At 34.7% G+C, this 25,610-nt stretch overlaps 1 protein-coding gene and 1 pseudogene across 1 annotated transcript in view; one reads left to right on the top strand and one right to left on the bottom strand.

The window, feature by feature from the left end:
- Positions 1 to 25,610, bottom strand: part of ST8SIA4 (ST8 alpha-N-acetyl-neuraminide alpha-2,8-sialyltransferase 4) — a 100,255-nt gene that overhangs the window by 37,204 nt on the left and 37,441 nt on the right. Inside the window, exon 4 of the mRNA XM_049769153.1 lies at positions 8,117 to 8,410. Within this exon, the coding sequence (XP_049625110.1) occupies positions 8,117 to 8,410 (294 nt within the window). The remainder of the gene's footprint in view (positions 1 to 8,116; positions 8,411 to 25,610) is intronic.
- On the top strand, positions 23,433 to 25,062 carry LOC126001943 (non-POU domain-containing octamer-binding protein-like; annotated as a pseudogene).

A 25,610-nucleotide genomic window follows, 5' to 3' on the forward strand; every position in this document is an offset into this window, starting at 1 on the left:
GATTGTTTAACTGACGCTGTTCATTCCTTGTAAAGAGAATACAAAGACATATTACTTAAGCCAATCTCAAAGAAATGTATATAAGTGGAGGGCTTTGCCCAGTTCGAAAATATGACTGAGAATGGACAGAAATTATGTAGAGGAGAAGAGAAAAATGTGGAACAAAGAGAAAAACCTGGGTATGTAGTGGCATGGAGTTCCATATAAGCTTCTTCACTATTCAAAGTTGAGAGGAAACCAGTAATTAGAAACAAGATGGCCGGGAGTTGCAGGCAGCATTTTCTCATACTTTCCCATTTAACCAATAGGCCTCTGAATGATTTTTTGGATGTACATGTATACATATGGCATGTTGACATGTGGCTATGATAGGAAAAATTATTGTTATTCAAAGATGATGCAAACAACCTATCAGAAAACATTGCAATGGCAGAAGGGCATGCAATGCAATTACAGAGAAGAAATATTACTTCACAAAATATGAAGTTGAAAATATCCCTTACATAGTTCTAAGCTACTAAAAAATTCCTTAAGTAAGGACAAATGTTTTATAAAGATGTATTACAGTTGTGTTGCTCATTGGTCAGAATAGAACCATGTGAAAATATTTGTGCTTAACTTGCTTAATAAGCAATCTACATCAGAAAGCACTGAAGTGCATACTATCTTTTTCAAATTGCTATTCCTGATCTGACTTTACTCCAAAAGTGATCTGATGGGCCAGAGAGATAGCGCAGCAGTACGGCTTTTGCCTTGTAACACAGCTGATCCAGGACAGACCTAGTTCGATCCCTGATGTCCCATATGGTCCCCAAGACAGGAGTGATTTCTGAGCTCACAGCCAGGAGTAACCCATGAGCATCACCGGGTATGAAAACCCCCCAAAAACAAGCCCCCCAAAAAACTCAAAACAAAAACAAGTGACCTGAAAATCTGATAAATTCTAAATTTCCTCAACACTAATAATTATTAATTATAATCAATTCTTCACAGATAGTTCTATTGAGTCCTTATACAGATACATTTTGAAGACATGTGATATTTACATGAACTTAATCGGAAAAAGACTCCCTTAATTTAATGGTCCGTTATCTTCACATTCATTTCAAAGTGGCAGGTCGACATAAATCTAGAAAAATAGTAACTATGTCCAGACTTAGGTCTAGCAAAAAAAATGGATTAAGACATATGTAAAATTTCTGTATGTGTATTTGTAAAAGAAATATATATATGTAAAACTTTAAGAAAATAGCTAATGTATGCTTTTACTATAATAGCAACTATAAAACAATCAGTGACATATATTATAACACAGATAATAGGTTATAGGTTAACTAATATAGTCCTAAATTTAATTTCTAGAAGGCTAAATAATCTTTTTTATAGTTAAATCCAAAACATAGGAATTATAGCCTAGATCATTAGATATATACTGTATAAGTACAGTATATAAATACACACTTTGTAGAGTTTATTCCAAGACAAACCATCAAAGATTCAAAACAATCCTGAAAAAGTAGAAGATTGTATTCATGAATTTTCCTCTGCTAGACATAATTTGTTTAATAATGAAAGTGAAGAAATAAATATACTCCTTTAAAACATGTCTAAGGATTAATCTTAATTTTGAATAAGAGGACATACTATAAAAATTATTCAGTAACCTACAATAAGTTTTTCATTCCTCTGAAAAATGATTTTATTATTATTATTATTATTATTTTTGGGGGGGTTCAGGCCACACCCATTTGATGCTCAGGGGTTACTCCTGGCTAAGCGCTCAGAAATTGCCCCTGGCTTGGGGGGACCATATGGGGCGCCGGGGGATCGAACCCAGGTCCTGCCTTGGCTAGGGCTTGCAAGGCAGACATCTTACCTCTAGTGCCACGTTGCCGGCCCCTGATTTTATTATTAATAAATTCAAGTTAACACACCAACTTGAAGTATGATACTAAAATCAATTTTTGAAATTCATAAATGATGGTAATTAAGCAGAAAAATCTATAGATTGTAAATATAAGAAATTTCAATGTACTACTAGCACTGTGTATATATACAATACTACATTACTTGTATAATATACATGACATATTTGTATATTTGACAAGTTTGTTCATAAAAATAATATAGTATTGTATGTGTACTATAAAGAAAACATATTTGATACATTTAATTGTACATTATTCTATTTATATTATGCATAAATTTTGCATATAGCATATTAATACTAATATATTACTTATATGATTACAACAATCTCTGTAATAGTATATAGAATAATAGTAATTTATACAATAGTATATTATTTATATTTTATTATAGCTTCTACAATTTGTATGTGTAGAATAATAATGCACTCAATATTTATTATATGCTGTTTTCACACATATTTGTATGCATTATGCATTTATTTTTCATATACTAATGTTACTGCAGAAATCATTTATCTCTTATTTTCATTTATAGAAAAAGTTGGACCTAAAGTCTAGTGAAAGATAAATTAGTAAGGTGAATGTCTTGCCCACTGAAAATCTAAATTCAGTTTGGCACCAAGTAAGGTTTTACTTCCAAGTTGATCACTTAGCACAGAGCCAGGAGTAAGTAAGTACTGAACATACTTAGGTTTGTCCTAAACCTTCTAAAACCTAAAACAAAAGCAAAATTAACATAAAACAAAAGTTATATTTTCCTTAAGTTTATTAATTGTAAAATCCCAAAGAGAAATTCAAGATTAATATCCCTATAATAAATATGTGTACTCATTTCTTCTATATATCTTATATTTATAAATTTATATATGCATGTATTTAAATATATAGTATATTTTCATGTGTTTCATGTTTGTCTATGTGCATATTTAAGACCTATATTCAGTAAACAATTAAATAAGGGTGGCTTAACCTAATTTTTCTCTTAAAAACATGAAGGATATTCAAGTTCTTGGACTTGGACCAAATGCCTTACCCTGTAAATAAATGCAAAAATGACAAGTCCAAAAATATTACAAAATTGTTTCAATTTTAGTGGATACTCAATTATTAAGAGCAATGCGTTTTCAATATGAATATTTATGTGTTCAATTTTCATGATAATCAAAAGTTAGCTGCATTTCTTTTAGATTAAATGTGAAAAGTAAATGATTCAGATAAAAATCTTTTAATTATTTTCCTCAGAACTGATCATACACAAATCTATAGGAAAAATAATTAAACTCAAATATGGGACTGAAACATTAGTACATCAGGTAGGGCACTTGTGTGTACATGGTTTATCTGGAATCAATTTCAGCCCTCAGAAGGTCCACCAAGTTCACCAAAAGTGTGGTGAATTTTCTGCATTTCACCTGAGTACAGAATCTGAAGTCGGCCCTATGCACTGTCAAAAGTGGCTCCCCAAACAAACAAATAAATAACCTCTTAAATATATTAATAAATGAATAGAGATAAGAAAATTATGAAATAGTGTTGTGTTGGAAATTCTTCTTTTTATTATATATGTATATATTTTGGTTTATGGGTAACACTCGACAGCGCTCAGAAATTGCTCCTGTCAGGCTCCGGGGACCATAAAAGTGCATACAGTAAACAAAAGTATAGGCATATGTGTAGTTATATATGTATATTTATGCATGAATAATATAATTTAAATATGTTGTTTGTATCATACTGTGTTTTAAGTAAATCCTTGAAAATTTATCTGATAGCTTGACAACAAAAGTGATGACAGTTTTTACTGATTTGTGTTCTTTTCTATGTTAACTGAAAAAGTAAGTAAATTAAACAGTAGTAGAGAGATCACTCAAAGGATTGTAGTACATATTTTGCATGCTGAAAGCATGGATTTAATATTTGGAACCAGGAAATGACCCTAGTATGATCCTCACAGCTTGCTAGCTTGAAGTAGTCCCAACCAACACTAATATTTGAGAAGGAGTAAAGGGAAAACAATGTAGTAAGATTTTTAATAAGTGATATTAGAATAATTGACAGCCTATAAACAGCAATGGCAACAATGATTTGTGTCCTATTTCGTGACCTTTAAAAGCATCATAGCCTGCATGTAGGATACAAAACCTCAACATGGTTACAGGATATAGAGAAGAAAAGATGACACTGAGTTTGACAATAATTTTGGTACTCTAAAATAAATAAATTAAATTTCATTAAAAATAAACCTTTTAGGGGCCCAAAATATGGAGCAGGTGAAAGGGCATTTGCCTTGCACGTGCTAACCTAGGATGGACCCCAAGCCAGGAGTGATTACTGAGCACATAGTCAGGAGTAACCCCTGAGTGCCACCGGGTTTGGCCAAAATCAAAACAAAACAAAACAAAAAAGAAAAAACGTTTTTGGCACTGCAAATGACAGTGTTGAGAATACGATGAAACTAGCTAGTTAACTCAAAGATTTGATGGGGTCCTGAATTTGATTTCGGCCCCCTAAGAGCCCCATGTGCTCTGAAGACTTCAGAGCCCATCTAAATATGGCCTTGGTGGTCCCTAGAATCAAACATCACCTGGCCTAAACATTAAACCCCTAGACCCTCACAGTGAGGCTAAATACTGCTTAGGCAGTTTTGCTTTGCAGTTTCCCGAAAAACTACTTGGTATGCTCTTGCCTCCTTAAATGAGAGTCAGAGGAAAGTCATATTAAGTATTCGATTCAGAAAAAAATACTTGCATAGCTGTATTCATGCAACATTAGTCACAATCCCCCATATATAGAAACAACCCAAGTGTTCCAGAACAGATGACTGGAAAAAGAAAATATGGTACATACACATAATGGAAAACTAGTCACTATGAGAAAAGATAAGATTGAGGCCAGACTCCTAGTACAGTAGATCGTGTGATTACTTTGTATATGGACAACCAAAATTTAATCCCTGCACTGCTGATGATCTCCCTATCCCATCAGGAGTATTGCTGAACACAGAGTCACAGGTATGCCATATCACTGCCAAGTGTGACTGCAAAATCAAAAAGAAAATAAATAAAAGAAGCAGCCATACAATTTAATATTACATAAATGGATCTTGTGAGTATTATGCTAAGTTAAGTTAGTCAAAAGGAAAGGGATTGTCAAAGAATGATCTGTCTCATATCTGCAATATACTAAAACGAAGTAGGTGAATAACAAATGCCCAATGACAACAGAAACTCATTTTCTACTAGAGGAATAAGTTAAAATAGTACAGTCATTTAAGAAATTTTTCAAAGCTAAACATATTCATATCGTAAGATATGAATCCAATCACTATAATACTTGACGTTTACCCAAATGCATTAAAACTTTTGCCCAAAGAGCATATACAAAACTTGGAAGTGTTTAGTAAGAGTATAAATAAATGTGTACAATGAGTTATTGGAATAATTTTTAGTAATAACAATAACAGAGCCATTGAGTCCTGGAGAAATATGGAGGAACTAAAGTATATATTACTTAATGAAAGAAACCAAATACATAACTCCAACATCTAAGAATATGGTTCAAAGCACTAAAATCCAGGCCCTGTGTGTATTGAAGTCCTGAGTTCAATCAACTGACATCACACAACCCTCTACACCAGCACCACCTGGATTGGTTTTGGAGTTTCAACACTGCCAATAGTGCCCCCATAACTAACCAAAAACCAGTATACTTCGTATTACGACAGTCTAGAAAAGAAAAATAATTGGAAACAAAAATTATCTTAGTGCTAGTTGGGTTAGTAGAGAGAAGGATGAAAAGATTGCACATAGAAGTTGTTGAGGCAGTAAACTACACTGTATGATACTATAAGGATTAAGGGTTAACACATGTTATCAAACACGTGAAAATTCATAGAATATACACATATTTAATTTTGATATAAACTATGAGCTCTGGATGACAATGCCTTGACAATGTAGAGTATATTAAATGAACAACATCTGGAAAATATTGCTAATGGAAGAAATATTTGAATATATAAAATGTTTATAAGAAATAATTGTATCTCCTCTTAATTTTGTTACAATCTTAAAACTGCTCCAAAAATAGCTAATTAGCCATGTCCTAAGGCACCTGTCTCAGGACGCTGGCCATGGTTCATTATACAGAACTGTATATTCTCCTGCATACACCACCAGGATTGATCCCTTAGCATAGAGCCAGGAATAAATTCTGAATATTGCCAGGTATTACCCCCCCAAAAAATAACAAACATAAAAAAATAAATTAAAGATGGTTAATTAAGTTCTAATTCATAGAAACCTTAAATTTTCATTAGGTTACCTATAGTCAAGGAGATTTTTAAAGCAAGATTTTAAAATCTTCATTAGAATGTCTGGAATATGTGTTTGTGTAAAATTGGAAATACCTTTATATTTTTCTCTATATCAAGTGATAACAACATTAATGTATCAAAAAGTGATGATGTTTTTTAGTACACATTACTTACTATCTATTAAGATAGCATGCTTTCCAAAATCACATTGCAATTAGCAGAAATCATTGTTACTTAAAACATTACTCCCCCAATACAAAATTATATCTTGCTTTTATGAGCTGTACGTCAAATATAAAGAGAATTTTTATAAATAAGACATAAAATGTGAATTTAACAGTTTTTGCAGAACACATTTTCAGAAACTGCCTTAAGATTTCAAGAAAATATAGCAAACATTAAAGTATCTAAATTACAGAAAAAAGAAAACATAAACAAAACATCTTAATCACATCTCATTACAGTATAAAAATAACTAGTTTTAAATTTAATGATAATCTATTATTAAAAATTAATAAAATCTAATGTGAAAAACTTTTAAGATTTTTCTTCATTTTATCTATTGGGTACCTTATTTTACCCTTTCCTTCACACCCTCTAATTTTTCACTCTCCAGTTTTTATCATTTTATGACTAAATTATTTTATTTTAAAGAGTCAAATCATCATTCATGTTCTTAGCATTTCTCCTTCCTAACTTGAAGTCTAGATTTACTTTTCCTAAATCTATGCATCTAACTATACTTTATACAGGATAAAATTAATTCTCCTTCAAACTATAAAACAAGTTAATTAACAAAAGGTAACCTTTCCAACATTGTATCCCAATACTACGGATTGAATACCATTATATTCCACAATCTACCCTGTATTTAATAACTTCTTTATCTGAATTCACTCTATTAATTCTGTGATGTTACATTTTGTCTCGTATTCCTTCCTTCTCTTCCTGCCAATCTCCTTTTGACAACTGCTATACTATTTTTAAAGACTACTTTAACTGTTAGGTCTGCTTTTAGACTTCTCTTTTAATAAAAGGGATAAATTATACACTCCTGGCAATATAGTGCTTCAACATTTTTTGAACATGCCTTCATCAGTTTCACATCAATTCTGTGTCAAACATAATAGTGAGGAGTTCCTGTAAAGCAGTGTACAATATGTCACCATTTTTTACATTTTCATGCTATTGATGTTCAACAGATTCTCAATAAATATACATTATTACTTTTTTCCGTTATGTATTTTGAATATCCATGTTTATATGCATGGCTAAATTTTGGTCACTTACCATATCTAAGTAAGAACCTGTTGTCTTTTTTATATATGTTGTTTATTTTCTTCTGAGTTTATGTTAATAAAATAGATATGCTGATTTAATTCATAAAAATAGCATCTGTAACTTCTGGGAGGAAACATTAAGGCGAATTATCTTAGCCAGGCTTTCCTATCAGTAGTAGGTCTCTTAACTACAGACGAAACATAATTGCTCCTTAAATACAACTAACATTTATGCATCCACAATATTGCCCACTAGCCATTTAACACATCTGTTGGTAATTTTGCTATCTTATATTAATCAATTTTACTATGAAACCTTACTGCTCTCTAACACAGAAAATATAAAAACAGTAGTTTTCAGGAACATACATAAATCAGAGTCAAGTTCAACATTTTCCTTATAAAAATAGAAAATAAGCTAAAATAACAGAGCATGCATACAAAACACTAGTTGGTAAATATAGTAGTCATGATAAAAGAAAGGAATCCTGAATGCCTGGAGAGATTTTTAATGAGGTTCCTTCCCAGTTAAAAGAAATAGTTAGGTGTTCCATGTGCCAAGGACAGATTGGTCATTTCCAGATACTTACCCTCTGACAGCATGAATAAGTCTCAATGATGGATAGGCAGTTCTCACTTTCAGTTTATTCTTAAGGATTAATGCATTAACCCATTCCACGTGCTTTTCTCCTCCTTTGACCATGAAAGCTGGGATCCAAAGGACACTGTCATTCAGCATGGAAAGTCTATGCACAAATTTTTCTCTGTCACTTTCATTCCGAAAGCCTCCAAATGCTCTTTGGATAACTGATGGATTCATGGTAATAAAATCTGATTTAGTTCCCACATCTGCAGCAAACTCCACCACAGGGGCTAGATTACACCTGAAGAGGAAAAATTAATGGACAAATGAACAACTAAATATGAAACATTCACTCCCAGAATGGTATTAATGAAAAGAAGAATGAGAAATGAACCTGCTTTTAATACCAGATAGGGAAAACAATGATGAGTCTGATGAAATTACATGTGCAATAAGTTGATCGCCATTCAGGAGTATTGTTTTCAGTAAAGAGGTTCTCTCTGAGTACAGGATTCAAATTTAAATTATATTCATATGCTGTTATTTTCATAAAACCAAGTGATTGGAATTTTTAATTGGCGTATGTATAAAGGGACATTCATAAGGCCTCTGTTGTCTATAAACCACACATTGTAAAACTATAAGAAAGTATAGCATGCTAGATGCGATACCCAATCTAGACCAGTTATCATCAAGCTACAGTCATTTCAACAATTCTATACACTACTAAACAGAGAAGACTTTTCTGTACTCTGAAGTCAAATGAAGCACCAATATTTCATTCCTTCTAGCATTTTTCTACAAACATATTTTTAATTGCCTTTTACTGGTCTGAGTTAAAAAGGAATTTAGAAAAGTGGAGCGTTCCACATTCAATATGTTACTTGGGAATGTTAAATAATACAGAAAAGGCTTTGATATAACTTCATGTACCTTTTTTATTCTTTTTGAGAATGTTCACAAAATGCATGTCTTCCCTGCTCACCTACCTGTCATGTGTGCCCTATTTTAAAGAAAGAATTGTCACCCAATTTTCTCCAGTGAAAAGTCAATGGTTTCAATAAGTGATGGAGTAAACTCATTCTTATAACTTGATTTTATTTATTCCTACAAGAACATTTTGCAAAATGCAAAGCACCTGGAATTGTTCTGTTGCTTTGTTTTTGGCATCTCTCAAGTATTGGTCAAGAGACTCAGGTGCCCATTCTGGCATGCACCTAATGATGTGATTCTGAGGAATCTCTAGTCCCAGGGACCAAACCAGGATCAGCCACATGATAGACATACTTCTTTGTACTATATGTTCTAGTACCTGAAATTTTCTCTTTAACTGTGTGATGATTCTTTGATTCAGTCACACAGGCCTCCCAATACTTGAATTTAAAACAAACTTTCCCGGGCAGGAGCAATATTCAGTATGTAGGGCTCTTGTGTTGTAAGCAGGTGACCTTAGTGTGATGTATAGCACTTCCTAGGGCCCCTTGAGCCCACTGGGAGTTATCTCTAAGCACATAAATAGAAGTAAACATGAACAGAGCTGGTGTAACCAGAAAAAATTAATAAACGAAATTTTTATTTTGGACTGGCAAGACAGCAAAAAGAGTTGAAGCACATGCTTTCCATATGTCGAAAAACCAAAATCCCATCACTAGCAATGCAGGACCTTCTGAGCACCACATCGGCAGTAGCCCTGATGTGATCTTTCCCTAAAGCCTGATAAATCTGTTTCTTTACTTGAAGAAAAGTGGCATATTTAATTAGTTAAGTAAGAAATGAGTTTTAATTTACAATTTGGAAGTTTTTTAAAAACTTCATTTAGATTCACACAATCAAGACTTTTCTTTTTGTTGTTGTTGTTGTTGTTGTTTTCGTTGTTGTTTTTGGGCCACAGTAGTTGATGCTCAGTGGCTATTTCTGGCTATGTACTCAGAAATAGCTCCTGGCTCAGAGGATCATATGAGATGCTGAAGATCAAACCCAAGTCCGTCATGAGCAGCTACATGCAAGGCAAACGTCCTACCGCTGTGCTATCATTCCAGTTCCCAATGAAGACTTTTCAGTTAAACACACATATTCTTATTTTCTTATATTACAAAGAACTAAAACAATTTCATCTTCTTGTATGTCTTCAGCAATTACTTATAAAATTTTCTCACGCTTTTATTCCATGTGCACTTCTGAAAAAAAGCTAAGTTTATTAAAAATAAAAAGTATACAACTTCTACTAAAACATTGTGTTGGGACTGAAGCAATAATACACTGTTATGGTGCTTGACTTGTGCACACAATTGGAATAGGTTGGATCACAGCATCTCACATGCTTCCAGGAATAATCAATGAGAGCAGAGCCAGATGTAAGTCACACCATTTCCATGGCCAAGAAATCAAAAATAATCATATTAATTAATTGAAATAAAAATACTGACTCATATTTTCTTTAAAGCTTTGAAGTAAAGCTGAGGTCTCTGACAGCACTTACATACCATAATAATTAATTTCATTGATACAAGATATTAGGATCTATGCTACATGACCTGCTAAAAGGAAACAAATTAAAATGAGTCTATTGTAAGATTTAAAAATAATTTTTCTTATGTTTTATATATATATATATCTTGTATATATCTACAACCTTATATATCAACATCCACCATATATATCTCTACACCCAGTAGGTTTTATACTTATTGGCCTTTGTCCTTGATCCTTTTGAAATTATGCGTAAGTCAATTTTCTATCAAAGCAAAGATATTGCAAATAGACTTGTCTTAAAAAAGAACAACCACTCATACAAAAACCAAGTAAACAACTTGCTCATTCACAGAATTCAGGGAAGACTTAGGACTCGTTAATTTTTAAAGTAGTAAAATGTGTCTGGTACACTACAATTTATAACAGTGTACAATGCTTTAAAAATAGTCTACAATTGTAGGCAAGTTGATTTGAAGATTTTACTGTGGAGAAATGAATCTAACATCATCACAGTCACTTCAACAGCAGGTGAAACAAGAGACAACCTTGTTAATACTACAGTAGACCTATTCTTGTCAATGAAGTGGCTTTGGCTCTATTTTCCTGCTAGTAACATTTCCTGAAGTTTTTTTTTTTTTTCTTTTTGAGGAGATGAAACATCTGGTTGTGCTCAGAGCTTATTCCTGTTTCTACACTCAGGAATTACTCCATTATTTCTGGTGATGATTGGAGGACCACATAAGAAGCAAGAAAAAGAACTAAGGGACAGCTTCATGCAAGGCAAGAACCCAACCTGCTGTACTATTGATCCAGCCCCCTTGAATTCTCTGATTTTGATTTTACACACAAAACCATACAACATATGTGTGCTTCCTTTTCTGCATGCTTGCAAAAGTAACTTAGTCACTGAAGTTAGAGAGGAAAAATAATTCTAGTTAATTATGTTCATGAGAAAAAAAAACAGCATGTGATTTTCATTGCTATTTCTCATTGACATATTTAAGAGTCCCTCCGCTCCCATGTTTAATTACACCCACTCTTTTAGGATTGACTCAATATGTTTAGGAAATATGATTTTTGGTCCTATGACTTTTAAAAGCTAACATGATCTTCTTTAGTTATGCTTAATGTCAAAGGACAAGTACTTTCCACCTTGAAAGCACAGAGAAACTAAATGTAAGAACATTTCCATGAATTAGAGTTGTTTTAGAGGTACACCAGGTACCTGATGTAAACAAAGGATGCTGAATGACTAAGGCCCTCAATGAAAAAAGCATGTACAGATCAGAAAGTATTTAGACTCTAGGAGAGATCAGAAAGTATTTAGACTCTAGGAGTTTTATTGTAATATTTCAATGACCTTCCTATTGTCCAATAAGGCTTTGTAAGAAATGAAAATACGGATATTGAGAATAGCATGACAAAATGAACCATCATACAATATAATCCAAGCTGACTTTAGGAGACTGGTTTGTTCCTTTTCCTTGGAGTAACAATGTCTACTTTTTACTTGAAGAAAAGCTGTATATCACAGATGGATATCTGTGATATCCATTCATTTAAATCAGTGAATAACACAAAACCAGGACAAGCATTAAGAAAACTAAAATAACCAACCAGCTGTGTTACGCTACAGCAACTGGGTACATTTGTTGTGAGATTCAGTGCTCTTAGTAGCAAGACTGCTGATTGAGCAAGACTATGAATAGATTTGCAATCACACTTCCTCTTTCCTTTTTTAAGATCTTTTTAACTGATCCAATCTTTAAAAGTAGCCAGCATATGTTGCAAATATTTCTGAAGCAATACACTACTTTATGGCTAATTCTTCGATAAAATTTAAGGTGGTCAATACCGCTTTAATTGGAGGCATGGTGGGAGGGCTCCCAAACAAGGGGACCAAACAAGGTTAACTTCCTCTCATTCTTTTTAATCAACACCTGTCAGTTCACTAAGAATGTGATATTGCTCGATCTCTGAGGTACTAGGGATTATCTGGACTTCAGAAATACATCTAACAATAGCGTGGGTCCGTGCAATTTATTAGCCTCATTTTTAGCAGGATTTTAAAACCACAGACAGAAATGCATTTTCATTGGTTCTCTAGATCAGAGCTTTATAAAATTTTCCACTTTTGACTTGTTTGTGCCCAAGAAATACAACACTAGTGAGGGCTACCAGAAATAACCTGGATTCAGGCCAGTTCTGGGAGGGCTAAACAGGAGAAGAAAGCAAGCCTGCGACTCAGATTCCTGCAAGAGGAAATCAACTTCCGGTATGCCCACCAGATTCAAACCCACCTGCCTATGGGTTGTGGGCGGTGTTTGGAAAAAAAGAAAAACAACCCACTTGAACCCAGCTGAGTGAGTCAGCCCAGTAGGAGTGGCATAAGCAGTGGCCAGAAATTGAATTGAAAAAGCACCAGCTGGAATCAAACCTCTGGTACTTCAACCAGACCCAGATGCAGCTGCCTGTAGGTTGTGGGTGGAGTTTGGGGCATAAAGCCCGGTTGAACCTAGCCAAGTGTCATACCATTAGGAGCAGCATAATCAGTAGCAAGATACTGTATAATCAAACAAAAAATACGCTTTGCTCCAAAGCTGTGTCTACACCACAACACTTAATAATAGTACCACACAACGAGGTTCACAATGGAAAAACTATGCAGAACCCCATCAAACCTTGTGACTGAAAGATGCTAGCATTCTGATTCCGGAAACCCGCCAACACCTGCCAACCTCTCTGACTAGGACTTCAGAGAGAGAAATGTTACGGAGATTAAAAGAACTCAAATGATGGAATGGACAGCCCAGAAGATTCAAAAGAATATAAGATTAAAAATGAGAAAACTTCAAACAGAAATATCAGAGCAGAAATATGCTGTATTCATCACACAGCTGATTTTGTCTTAATTGTTTGCTATTGAAAATTCAGAAAACTTCTACTGTTGACTGATTTCTTCATATTCAGTTCCCCAAATGAGGTCATGTCCCATCAGATAAACTAGTTTCTAGACCTCTGAAATTTCTAAGCAATCCATCTACTGAATTTTTGTCTGTCTCTTCACATCATTAATATTTCCTCAAATCCCAAACACTTATTGCCATTATTTCTCTCCTGTGGGTAGTCTCACCATTTTGCTGTACTAATTTTGATATCATCCAGCCAAACCTCAATTATCAAAGGAATCAATTTTTCAACTCTCTTGAATTAAAAGATAACCTTTATTCTTGCATGATTCCAAAGAAACACCATCGTCCCAAGCTACAATGTTCTGCTTAAATTTGAAAAAAGGCAGAAAAAAATAAAGACCTTTGCTAACTAACTTTCTCTTATAGGTGTTTTTGTGGTTGTCCTTTTGAAATTAAAGAAAGCTGAAGCAGATGATCTACTTAACTCTTAAGGTAGTAGTCTCCAGATACATTTGAAACATTTGAAGTATAAAGAGTAGGACTGTTTCCACAGAACATGCAAGTAATGAAAGCCAAAGTGGTTAAGAAACATGTCTAAGAATTATTGGTGCATATAAAAACCAGCATCATGACTTTAGCCTAATCCCCAGAGACAGGTTTTAACTAGCATATTCATGCATGTGACTTCTTTTAAATTAGAAACATGTAATATATTCATACTTTATTTAAACCTTCCTGCAGTGGGTAACCGATAATCAAAACTTTATGGAACTTGGAGCCACTTTCTTCCTTCTTGCAAGCTTAGCTTAAATTTTATGAACACTTTGTAATGTTGAGGAATCCAGTGTCTGGGTACCACTTGTCTGAATAGTGATGACTCTTCAGTGAAGTCTTCTCTAGACCTACAGTCCAGTTCTTCACTTTTATACTCATAACCATTTTGGAAAACATTTACCTCCTATTTCTTTATTTTCTGTAAAAGTGAAGACTGTGGGTACATATTCTTCCACTGTGCATATCTACCACTCTCTCACATAAATTAGCATGACTTCTTCCCTTTTTCCTTATTTTTATTTCTTGGGCCACATTCTATACTGGTCAGGATCTTCTCCTAGCACTACACAAATGATCCCCAAGCAGCACCAGGAATGATGCCTGACTGCAGAGCCAGGAGTAAAGCCTGTGCACTGACAGTTACAAACAAAAAAAGTAAAAACAAAGTATTTGTATATCTTCTATATATGGACACTTTTAATGCTTGATAAATATTACATTATTTTATAATCCCATATACTATTTTAAAAACGATTTTAGGACCAAATGACAAATTTAAATTCATGTGCTATGGCCAGAAAGTTTGCTCAGGGGGTATAGTGCTTGCCTTGCATTCAGCCAACTCTGGTTCAGTACTTCTGATTGTATGGCCCCAGACACCACCAATAGTGACACTTGAACAATATATTATTAGTAGCACTTAAGCATACTGAATATGCTCCCCAAAAAATATTACAGTAATTAAATCAAACAGGCTCTAATTGTCCATTATGGTGTATACATTAAACACATACCAAGTAAGACCTTTAACCACTATGCTCCTAGATTAACATTACTCCTAGATTAATATTAACACTATTTAACTCTCAAAGTAACAAAAATAAAAGGCAGGATAGCACAAGTCTGACAAGTGGAGAGTATCATAGTAGGTTCTTAGTAATTCTTTTGACTGAATCATTCATATCTTCATTTATTATAGGCATTAACTGCAATATTAGATATATATTGTACAAATATGGTCAACATTCCATTCCACAACCACAGAATACTGTTTCTTTCTCTAATGAAAAGACATTTCCATCTGTGGCATTTAAATTTTCATCCTTGAAACTGAGCAATGAAATCTGTCTTTTGCTTTTATTCTGCTTACCTATGCACAATGGCCTGAAATGAACTGTAATTAACTTAGAAGATAATAATATATTGGATAAGTGGTTGGAAAACAGATGTCACTATAGGGGTCCGAGGCCAAAGAGGTCTATTAAGATGGAGCTCTGGACAACTTCTGCCACATTTCTCTCCTTAGAAAGTGTTTGGACTGATGGAACCTACAAATTAATGTCCTTGAACACACCTCTCTACAATCACTATTGGGAACATCAAGTAAGATTAATCTGGGCTACATTGTTGATCCTTGATGTCAGAAAGAGGAAATTAACAAAAAAGATTAAAAAAAAAACTACCACAATTTAATTGTTTTAGTAGATAGCAGTACCCATTTATAGGTACGCATTTAGAGTAATCCATAAAACAAAGGGGTTGAGATGCTAAATATTTTAAAAGGCATAAATGTTCACCTAGTCACTTTAACCCATTTATTATTAATTGTTGTTTCTTAAAGTTTTGATATCAGATATTATTTTTTCAGTCTATTCACAAATACCCTTTTAAATTAGTGTGGTTACATTGATGTCTGTCTCTAAATCTGTTCTGTACCCAGAGTTCCCCTAAGTAATTCACCATTTTCAATATTTGTCACAATATAACATTTCAAATTTTTCAGGTATATCATCTTTTATTTTTCTTACTTCTTCATTATTTTTTGTTTTTGTTTTTGGTCACACCCAGCAGTGCTCAGGGGTTACTTCTGCTTTTCGTTCTGAGATCACGCCTGCAGGCAAAGGGGACCATGTGGGGTGCTGGGATTGGAACCACCTTAAGTCCTGGATAGGCTGCAAGCAAGGCAAATGCCCTACCACTGTGCTATCTCTCCAGCCCTATTTTTCTTCTTTTTAATTCCCTATGTCACTTTCATTCCTGCCAGACCCGGGGGTAACTAGAGTTTACTCCTTCCCCTGTCCTTGAGGATGACTAACTTCTGGCTAGGTTTGGTGGTCCACATAATGTAGTAGGGGTTGGCCACATGTAAGGCAAGACCACTGAATGATTTATTAGGTCTCTAAATAATTTAAAGACAAGGAATAAAATGTCTCTCATATATATTTTATTTTTCAATTACTCTGATTAGTTTAGTTGCAGCTTTATAATTTCAAAGAGATATTAACAATATTTGTTCTAAGTCCTTGAAACATTTTGATAGAGATTACACTGAATCTGCATAATGCTTAAGGTAGTATGATTATTATTATTATTATTATTATTATTATGTTAATTCCCTTCAATGATCATTAAATATTTTTGCATCCCCTTGTGCAGTCTTCTATTCCTTTAAATAATAACATGGTTTACAAAGTATACATGTTTCATTTTGTTTTTGAACACCATTTATTTTGGGGTTTTATAAAATGCTTATCTTACTCATTTTTTACATAAACCCAGCATGGTTTTATTATAGATACCGTGTAAATTGGAGCAAAAAAATTCTTTTTCGCAAAGAGTTTTTAGAAAGGATGAAAGAGAGAAAGGAAGGGAGGGAGAGAATGAGAAAGAAAGGAACGCCTAACATACACTAAACACAAAAGTTAGTTCACAATGGATTAATGACCTCAGATTAGATCAGAATCTACAAAATGAGTTAAAAAAACATGGTAGAATTCTCCACGATATAGATATACTTCTGGGTACCTTCAATGTTTGATTCCATTGACCAAAAATTGGAACGAAATCAAGCAAAAATATCATGTGATAAAAATATTTCAAGTTAGAGACTGGGAAGGTGGCGCTAGAGGTAAGGTGTCTGCCTCGCAAGCGCTAGCATAGAACAGACCGCGGTTCGATCCCCCTGTGTCCCATATGGTCCCCCCAAGCCAGGGGCGATTTCTGAGCGCATAGCCAGGAGTAACCCCTGAGCGTCAAACGAGTGGCCCAAAAACCAAAAAAAAAAAAAAAATTTTCAAGTTCAATTAAAATTATTTTGTAGTCACAGGGAGATAATATTTGCACACCATATATCAGACAAAGGGCCAATATTCAAGGTATATAAAATAATCACAAAACTTAACAAAATCAAGAATTTTCCCAGAGAAGACATATGAACAGTATGTCGACATATGAATGTCTTCATTATCACAAATAAAAGTTACAATAAGATACCATACTAGCAAAAAAAAAAAAAAAAATCAAGAGTGTGCAGAAATCTGGTGAAAAAAAGAAACTACTCTCACTGTTAATGAAAATGTCTGGTTCAGGATCAGAGAAAAAAAAGTATGAAGACATTTTGAAAAAGAAGTGAGAATAAGAGTCAAGGATTCCAGTCTTCACATGTATGCCAAGAATACAAAAATTTTACTTGAAAATATATATATGTGCACCTTTTTTGTTGTAATTAACAAGACATGGAAACAACCCAAATGGCATATGAGTAGACAAACAAAAAAAACGTGAAAACTTGTATTTTGCTACAAATTGTATGAAAACAAAAACTGAAAAATATCATATGAATCAATATGAATCAAAAGGATGGCAAATGGCAAAGGCTACAGAGATAAAACAAGAGACTACCAGTATCAGATTAAAACAAATCATTGGATTTTAATTACAAAACTGATGTCACAAAGCCTGAAACACAGGGATGGGCATATTGTTGAGGGGGTGGTAGGCAAGGCAGACTAGACGCGATGCAGGCATAGTGGGTTAGGATCTTTGACAATGTGGTTCTGGAGAAGGTTCAGTAAATTTAAATTTAAATCATAAACTATTATAAAATATATATTATAAATATACCACCTAAATTACAATAAAACGCTTTTTAAAAAGAGCAATGACATACTACTTAGTATAAAAAGATGAAGCCATGCTACTTGCAATATAATAGGATTCCATTGGTATTATATGTAGTAAAAATAAGTCAGATGGAAAAGGGCATCATCATATTACTTCTCTCATATGAGGTGAATATAAAAATGAATAAATAAAACTGGAAATAAAAAAATTATTAGTTACTTGAAGGAAGAGAGAAGGAAAATGTATAAACTCAGTAGAAAGCAAAAAAAACCTATATGGTAAAATATAAAAATCCTACTTTTAGTGGTGAACTGAATTGAGCAATTTGGTTTTCAAGGATGCTTTTTTTAAAACTTCTGTAATGTTAAAATGCACTGTTACTTTAAGACAAAATAGAAATACACTGCATTTAAAAAGAAAAAATGTAATTTATACAATTGACAGGAGAAAGCATATGCATGAAATATGGAGTAAAAAATAACAATACAATTTGGCAGGATATATTCCAGGGACTTGAATAAGAGAATAGTCATAAAATTTAGAGCAGAAAAAAAAATTCTGAGTTAATCTTGCTCAAGTGTTTTGTTTAGCTTATAGGAAAATCAAGCCACAAAGTAGCCTCCTCTACTTGTTCAAAATCATATAACTAAATTTAATGACAACAATTGAAGAAGTATCCAGGGTTCTTTAAGTCTAAAATGGTCCAGTTCTAATTATACTTCAAGTATAATCTACATGTAATACAGCTTTTTGGGTGACCCAAGTTCATGCCCCAGCAACCCACTGATTGTATTCAGGGATCCCTGTCTAGGGATTCCTAAGAAACAGAAATTAGCCCTGTACATGGCTGGTTGTGGTTCAAATACAATAACTAACTAAATTAATTAATTGATATTACTCCATCATTATTTTCATTAGAAAAACTACCTATTAAAAATAAATTATTTTGGGACCGGAGAGATAGCATAGAGGTAAGGCATTTGCCTTTTATGCAGAAGGTCATTGGTTCGAATCCCGGTATCCCATATGGTCCCCCGAGCCTGCCAGGAGCGATTTCTGAGCATAGAGCTAGGAGTAACCCCTGAGCACTGCCGGGTGTGACCCCAAAACCAAAATAATAATAATAATAATAATAATAATAATAATAATAATAATAATAATAATAAAATAAATAAATTATTTTCATTGAAGTAATTCCACAAATAAAAGTTAGGGCCTATTGCACATTGTGGTTTTCATAAATTTTATATTTACAGCTAAAAGCTGTGCTCAGAGAAACATATGTAGCTGAGGACTGAACCACGGTTAGAAGCATGCAAGGCAAGCACCCTTCCTCAGTACTAACTTTCTGGTCCTAAAGTTAAATTTTACAAAAACAAGTAATAAAAATTAGATAGAAATTTTAATCACCCATTACATGAATTATTTTATTGAAAATAGAAATCATAAAGTGAATTAATTTTATAAATATGAATGACTTAATACATATAAATTAAATAAAAATAAAATAGCCAAGAGCATTTCAGCAAAATAGTATTTTGAAATATAAAGTGACAAGTTGTTAATAATGTTCAAAAATTTTTTCTAATACTCTGAACCTAGTTTCTTATCAGAAAATTTGTTGTTTCAGGTAAACAATTGAGCTAGAGAAAGTCACATCCTCAGAAAAATTGGAAGAGAAAAAATAAAACTCTTTTTGTGAACAGTGAAGCTGCTTTCTTTTCTTTTCCAAAGAAAGACTCTATTTTGTCATAAAAGACTTAGCATTCACAGAAGGTCAAGAGAATGATTTAAAGTTGGCCATAAATTATCCACTAGTGGAAAATCAAAAACTGATTGAGTTATAAAATGTATTGAATCTATCAAGAAATGTTAATTCTTCCATCCTTTTCTTTGAGGAGCATATCAGCTCTTTTTAAGAAAGCTATCAAATAGCACATTTTTATCTCTTTACTTCCTGGAGAAATATATATATTCACTAAAATTATTTCTATATTTATGAACCCAGATTTTATAGTTACATCAATATATTTCTCTTTGGATGCTTTGCAGTATTTTTGTTTCTTTTATACCATATTATCTAATAAATTTTTCAATGTCAAGTTTTCCTCCTCTGCCAACCCTTTAAAAAACACACACATATTACCCAATATAATTAGAGAAATTTTGCCTTCTTATATATGCAAGGCAATGAAATTTAAATTTTTGTCAATTGTTATGACTACTAGTAAATGCAGTGATATTTAATCATCGAATGGATATGGTAGTTTAAGGAATCTTGGTTACCAGTTACTATGGCTCATTAACTCCTCTTCATATGCTATGTGAAATAGTTTTTCTTGTTGTTTGGTTTGGGGTGTGTGTGTGTGTGTGTGTGTGTGTGTGTGTGTGTGTGTGTGTGTGTGTGTGTGTGTGTATGATAGAGGGTGCTTAAAACAGACAACAGGCAAGCCCAGAATTTACTTCTTGCTCTATGGTCCAGAATCGCATCTGGCAGTGCTATTAAGTGCTGAGGACTGAATTGGAGTAATCCAAGTGCAAAACAAGTACCATACTTATTTCCACTATCTCTCTGGTATTCATATTATGTTTATTTTTTAAAATAGACATTTTCTCTTCTATGGAGGCCTCCTACAGAAGCATTGCTTGACAGTTTCTGCAACACCCTACCCAAAGAATGGAAGAAATGCACCACAAATTTTCAAACCAAACCAAGGTAGGGAAGAACAAGAAAGGTGAAGCAAGATATATTCTTTATAATATATTGACATCTCTACAAACGTAGATTTGATATAGAAAAAAGCTTTGAAAATTACTAAGTAAAGGGCATAGACACACCCGCCTTCCCTGAGAATCTCAGAGACTGAGGGGTCTTAGACCCCCTGACCAGGGCAAGTGAAGGCCTCCACTGCAATCCCCATTGAGGGGTACCTAAGAGTGCCCGTCTGGAGAGTGCCTCCCCTCCTCCGGGGGAATCTTAGAAACTGAGGTTCCTTAGACCAGCTCAAACACAGTGGGGCCAGAGGTGTGCTGCTGCTCCTCTTTGCTTAGCTACCACACGTTTTTTCTAACTAATGAACCCCACCATAACATGTAGAAAAAAATTAAACTACAAGCGTGACAATGGGGAAACCTCACAGAGAAAAAACATGTACAGTAAATGAAGCTGATAGCTCTGATGACCCAAAAATTACCCACCATCTGATTAATCTCTCAGATAAGGAGTTTAGAATAGAAATCTCTCAGATAAGGAGTTTAGAATAGAAATATGGAGGATCCTCATGGAAATCAAAGAAAACATACATCTAGCTGAACAGAACACAAAGACAGAAATCAGAAAACTCCAAATTGAAATAACAGTTCTGAAAAACATGGTGGCTAAACTAAAAATGTCACAGAAGCCTAGGATAGAATCAGTGAACTGGAAGAAGAAATACAGAACAACTCCATACAGCAGAAGAGATTGGAAAAGAATCTTAAGGCAAATGATCAGACAATGAATAAAAGAACACAAGGAATGTGAACAGATGAAAATAGAAATCTTAGATAAACTCAACAGAAACAACATAAGAATTATTGGAGTTTCAGAGGCCCAGGAAGAAGATCCCCAGAAAGAATCAACAGTCAAAGACATCAACACAGAGAAACTCCCAGAGCTAAATACTGCATGCAATCAAATCCTGCAAGCTCGAAGAGTGATACCAGCCAAAAGAGACCAGAAAAAAAAATACCCCAAGACATTTATTAGTCACAATGATGAATCCCACAGATAGAGATATAACACTGAAAACAGTAAGATAAAAAGGAAAATTACATTCAAAGGAGTATCCTTAAGATTTACAGCAGACATGTCACAAGAAACTCAAGGCCAGAAGACAGTAGTGGAATATTGTGACAAGACTGAATGAAATGGAGGCTTCACCTAGAATACTGCAACCAGTCCAATTCATGTTCAGGTTTGAAGGAAGAATACATAGCTTCACGATTAAGCAACAGCTCAGAGAAACTTTACAGATGCAAAACCAGTCTTATGGAAAAACTAAAAGGTCTACTTTAAGACAAGACAGACCAACAGGCACACCAAACTTATAGACAAAAATGGCATTAAAACCCATGATAATCATTCTCTCAATGCCAGTGGACTAAATGCACCAATTAAGAGACATAGAGTGGCTAAATGAATCAAGAAAATGAATCCAACCTTCTGCTACTGAAAAGAAACACACAAACATAGACTCAAAATCAAAGGCTAGAGGAAAATCATCCAAGCGCACAACATGCTTAAAAAAAACTAGGGTGGCCATGTTAATATCAGACAACACAAACTTTACACTCAGAAAAGTTGTAAGGGATAAAGATTGTCACTTCTTACTAATAAAGGGATATGTGCAACAGGAAGAAATCACACTATTAAACATATATTCACTAAAAAGAGACCAGCAAATTATCTAATACAATTATTGACAAATGTGAAAGAGGACATCAATAATAACATAATAATTGTGGAAGACCTCAACACAGCCCTGTCAACACTTGATAGGTCAACCAGACTGAAACCCAACAAAAATAAGCATTGAAAAGAGAAAAGGAAGAAAGAGTCCTAGTAGACATATATTAAGGACACTCCAGACACACACACACACACACACACACACACACACATAATACATATATATAGGATACACACACAATATAGGATACCCAGAAGCCTGAATGCATATTCTTCTCCAATGTACCTGGGTCTTTCTCCAGGATAGACCACATGGTGGCACATAAAACATAACTCCATAATATCAAGAGAATAGAAAGTTTGCAGGCTACCTTCAATGATCACAAGGCTCTGAAATTAGATGTGAACTACAAAGGGACACAGAAGAACAATTTTAACAACTGGAAATTAAACAGACTGCTACGGAACAATGAGTGGGTCTGAGATGAAATCAAAGAGGAAATCAAAACTTTTCTGGAAACAAATGACAAAGACACAAACTATCAGAATTTATGGAACACAGAAAAAGTGGTACTGAGAGGAAAATTTATAACCTTGCAAGCAAATATCAGGAAGGAAGAATGGGCATACCTGAATTGCTTAATGGTGCAGCTCATAAAATTAGAAAATTATCAACAAGGTCGCCATTACTCCGAGGAGAGAGCAGACTGTGGAGGGTATCATTTACTGTGAAACACCTATTGTGTCATTTGAAATTGTTACGTTTCGAAGCAGTGATGCTGCACTATGGCAGGAGTCCTAAAGGTGCAAATATGCAGAGCAATAAAACCTTTAACTTGGGAGAAGCAAAATCATGCTCCAAGGAAGCATCTTCAGCACCAGCAGCCGCCACCACCAGCACCAATACCTGCAAATGGGCAACAAGCCAGCAGCCAAAGTGAAGGCTTGACTATTGACCTGAAGAATTTTCGAAAACCAGGAGAGAAGACCTTTACTTTGTGGGAAATCTTCCTCCTGATATCACTGAGGAGGAAATAAGGAAACTATTTGAGAAATATGGGAAGGCTGGTGAAGTCTGAATAAAGCTTTGGCTTTATTCGCTTGGAAACACGAACTTTAGCAGAAATTGCCAAAGTGGAGCTGGATAACATGCCCCTCTGGGGAAAGCAGCTGTGTGTATGCTTTGCTTGTCATAGTGCATCCCTCACAGTTTGACACCTTCCTCAATATGTGTCCAGTGAACTTCTGGAGGAAGAATTTTCTGTGTTTGGTCAGGTGGAGAGGGCTGTGGTCATTGTGGATGATCGAGGAAGGCCTTCTGGAAAAGGCATTGTAGAATTCTCTGGGAAACCAGCTGCTCGGAAAGCTCTGGACAGATGTAGTGAAGGCTCCTTCCTGCTAACCACATTCCCAAGGCCTGTGACTGTGGAGCCCATGGACCAGCTAGATGATGAAGAGGGATTACCAGAAAAACTGGTTATTAAAAACCAGCAATTTCACAAGGAACGAGAACAACCACCCAGATTTGCCTAGCCAGGCTCCTTTGAGTATGAGTATGCCATGCGATGGAAGGCACTCATTGAGATGGAGAAACAGGAGCAGAACCAGGTGGACCACAACATCAAGGAAGCTCATGAGAAACTGGAAATGGAGATGGAGGCTGCTCGTCATGAGCACCAGGTCATGCTAATGAGGCAGGATTTGATGAGATGTCAAGAAGAACTTCGAAGAATGGAAGAGCTACATAATCAAGAAGTGCAAAAACGAAAACAACTGGAACTTAGGCAGGAGGAAGAACGTAGGCGCCGTGAGGAAGAGATGCGGAGACAACAGGAAGAAATGATGCAGCGACAGCAGGAAGGATTCAAGGGACCCTTCCCTGATGCGAGAGAACAGGAGCTCCGGATGGGCCAGATGGCTATGGGAGGTGCTATGGGCATAAACAACAGAGGTGCCATGCCTCCTGCTCCTGTACCAGCTGGTACTCCAGCTCCTCCAGGACCTGCCACTATGATGCCAGACGGAACCTTGGGATTGACACCAGCAACAACTGAGCGCTTTGGCCAAGCCGCTACAATGGAAGGAATTGGGGCAGTTGGCGGAACCCCTCCTACATTCAATTGAGCAGCTCCTGGAGCTGAATTTGCTCCAAACAAACATCGCCGATACTAATAAAATTGTATTGTCTTGTTTCCTAAAACCCTAAAGAAAAGGACCCTTTTTGGACTAGCCAAAATTCTACCCTGGAAAAGAGTTAGGGATTCCTCCCAATAGTTAGGTCTTCCCTGCCTGTAGTACTCTATTTTAGGGAATATGCTGGAGGCAGAGGGGAAGGGAGGGGAGATCATTACAAATCAATTCTATGTGGTATAGTTTTGTGTGGTGCATTCCTAAACTCTCATTTGATTGTTGAGCCTAAGGGGGAAATAATGACAAAATGGATCCAGTTCTCTAACTGGATCTTGATCATTAATCTTGATCATTCCATTTGTCCATCTTGTTCTATTTGCTTATTCATACTCTGCAACCACAAAGACACTGCCACATATACCATTAAAACCAAACATTCCCCCATGACCTTAGCCTCATTGCTCCATTCACTCCCAGGTGGGAATTCACGCAAATGTCCACAGAGGTCACAGACAACATACGTATGGTTCTGTTATAGCCCATGTTTTGCCCTTTCATGTCCCAATAAAAATATTTCTCTTAGAGATTTTTCATTTTAGTATAAAAAAAGAAAATTAGCAACAAAAGGAACCAAAAATAGGGAGACAGAAGAAAATAACAAAGCTTAGAGCAGAAATCAACAGAGTGGAAACCCAAAAAACAACCTAAAACATCAATGAAATCAGAATTTGGTTCTTGGAAAAAATAAATAAGATTGATAGACCATAGGTAAAAATCACAATGAAAGAGAGAGAAACTTAATAACACATATTAGAAATGAAAAGGGGGAGATCACTGTTGCAAGTCAGCTCCTAAAGAGA

This window comes from Suncus etruscus, chromosome 2 (assembly GCF_024139225.1).
Source record: "Suncus etruscus isolate mSunEtr1 chromosome 2, mSunEtr1.pri.cur, whole genome shotgun sequence".
NCBI lineage: Eukaryota > Metazoa > Chordata > Mammalia > Eulipotyphla > Soricidae > Suncus > Suncus etruscus.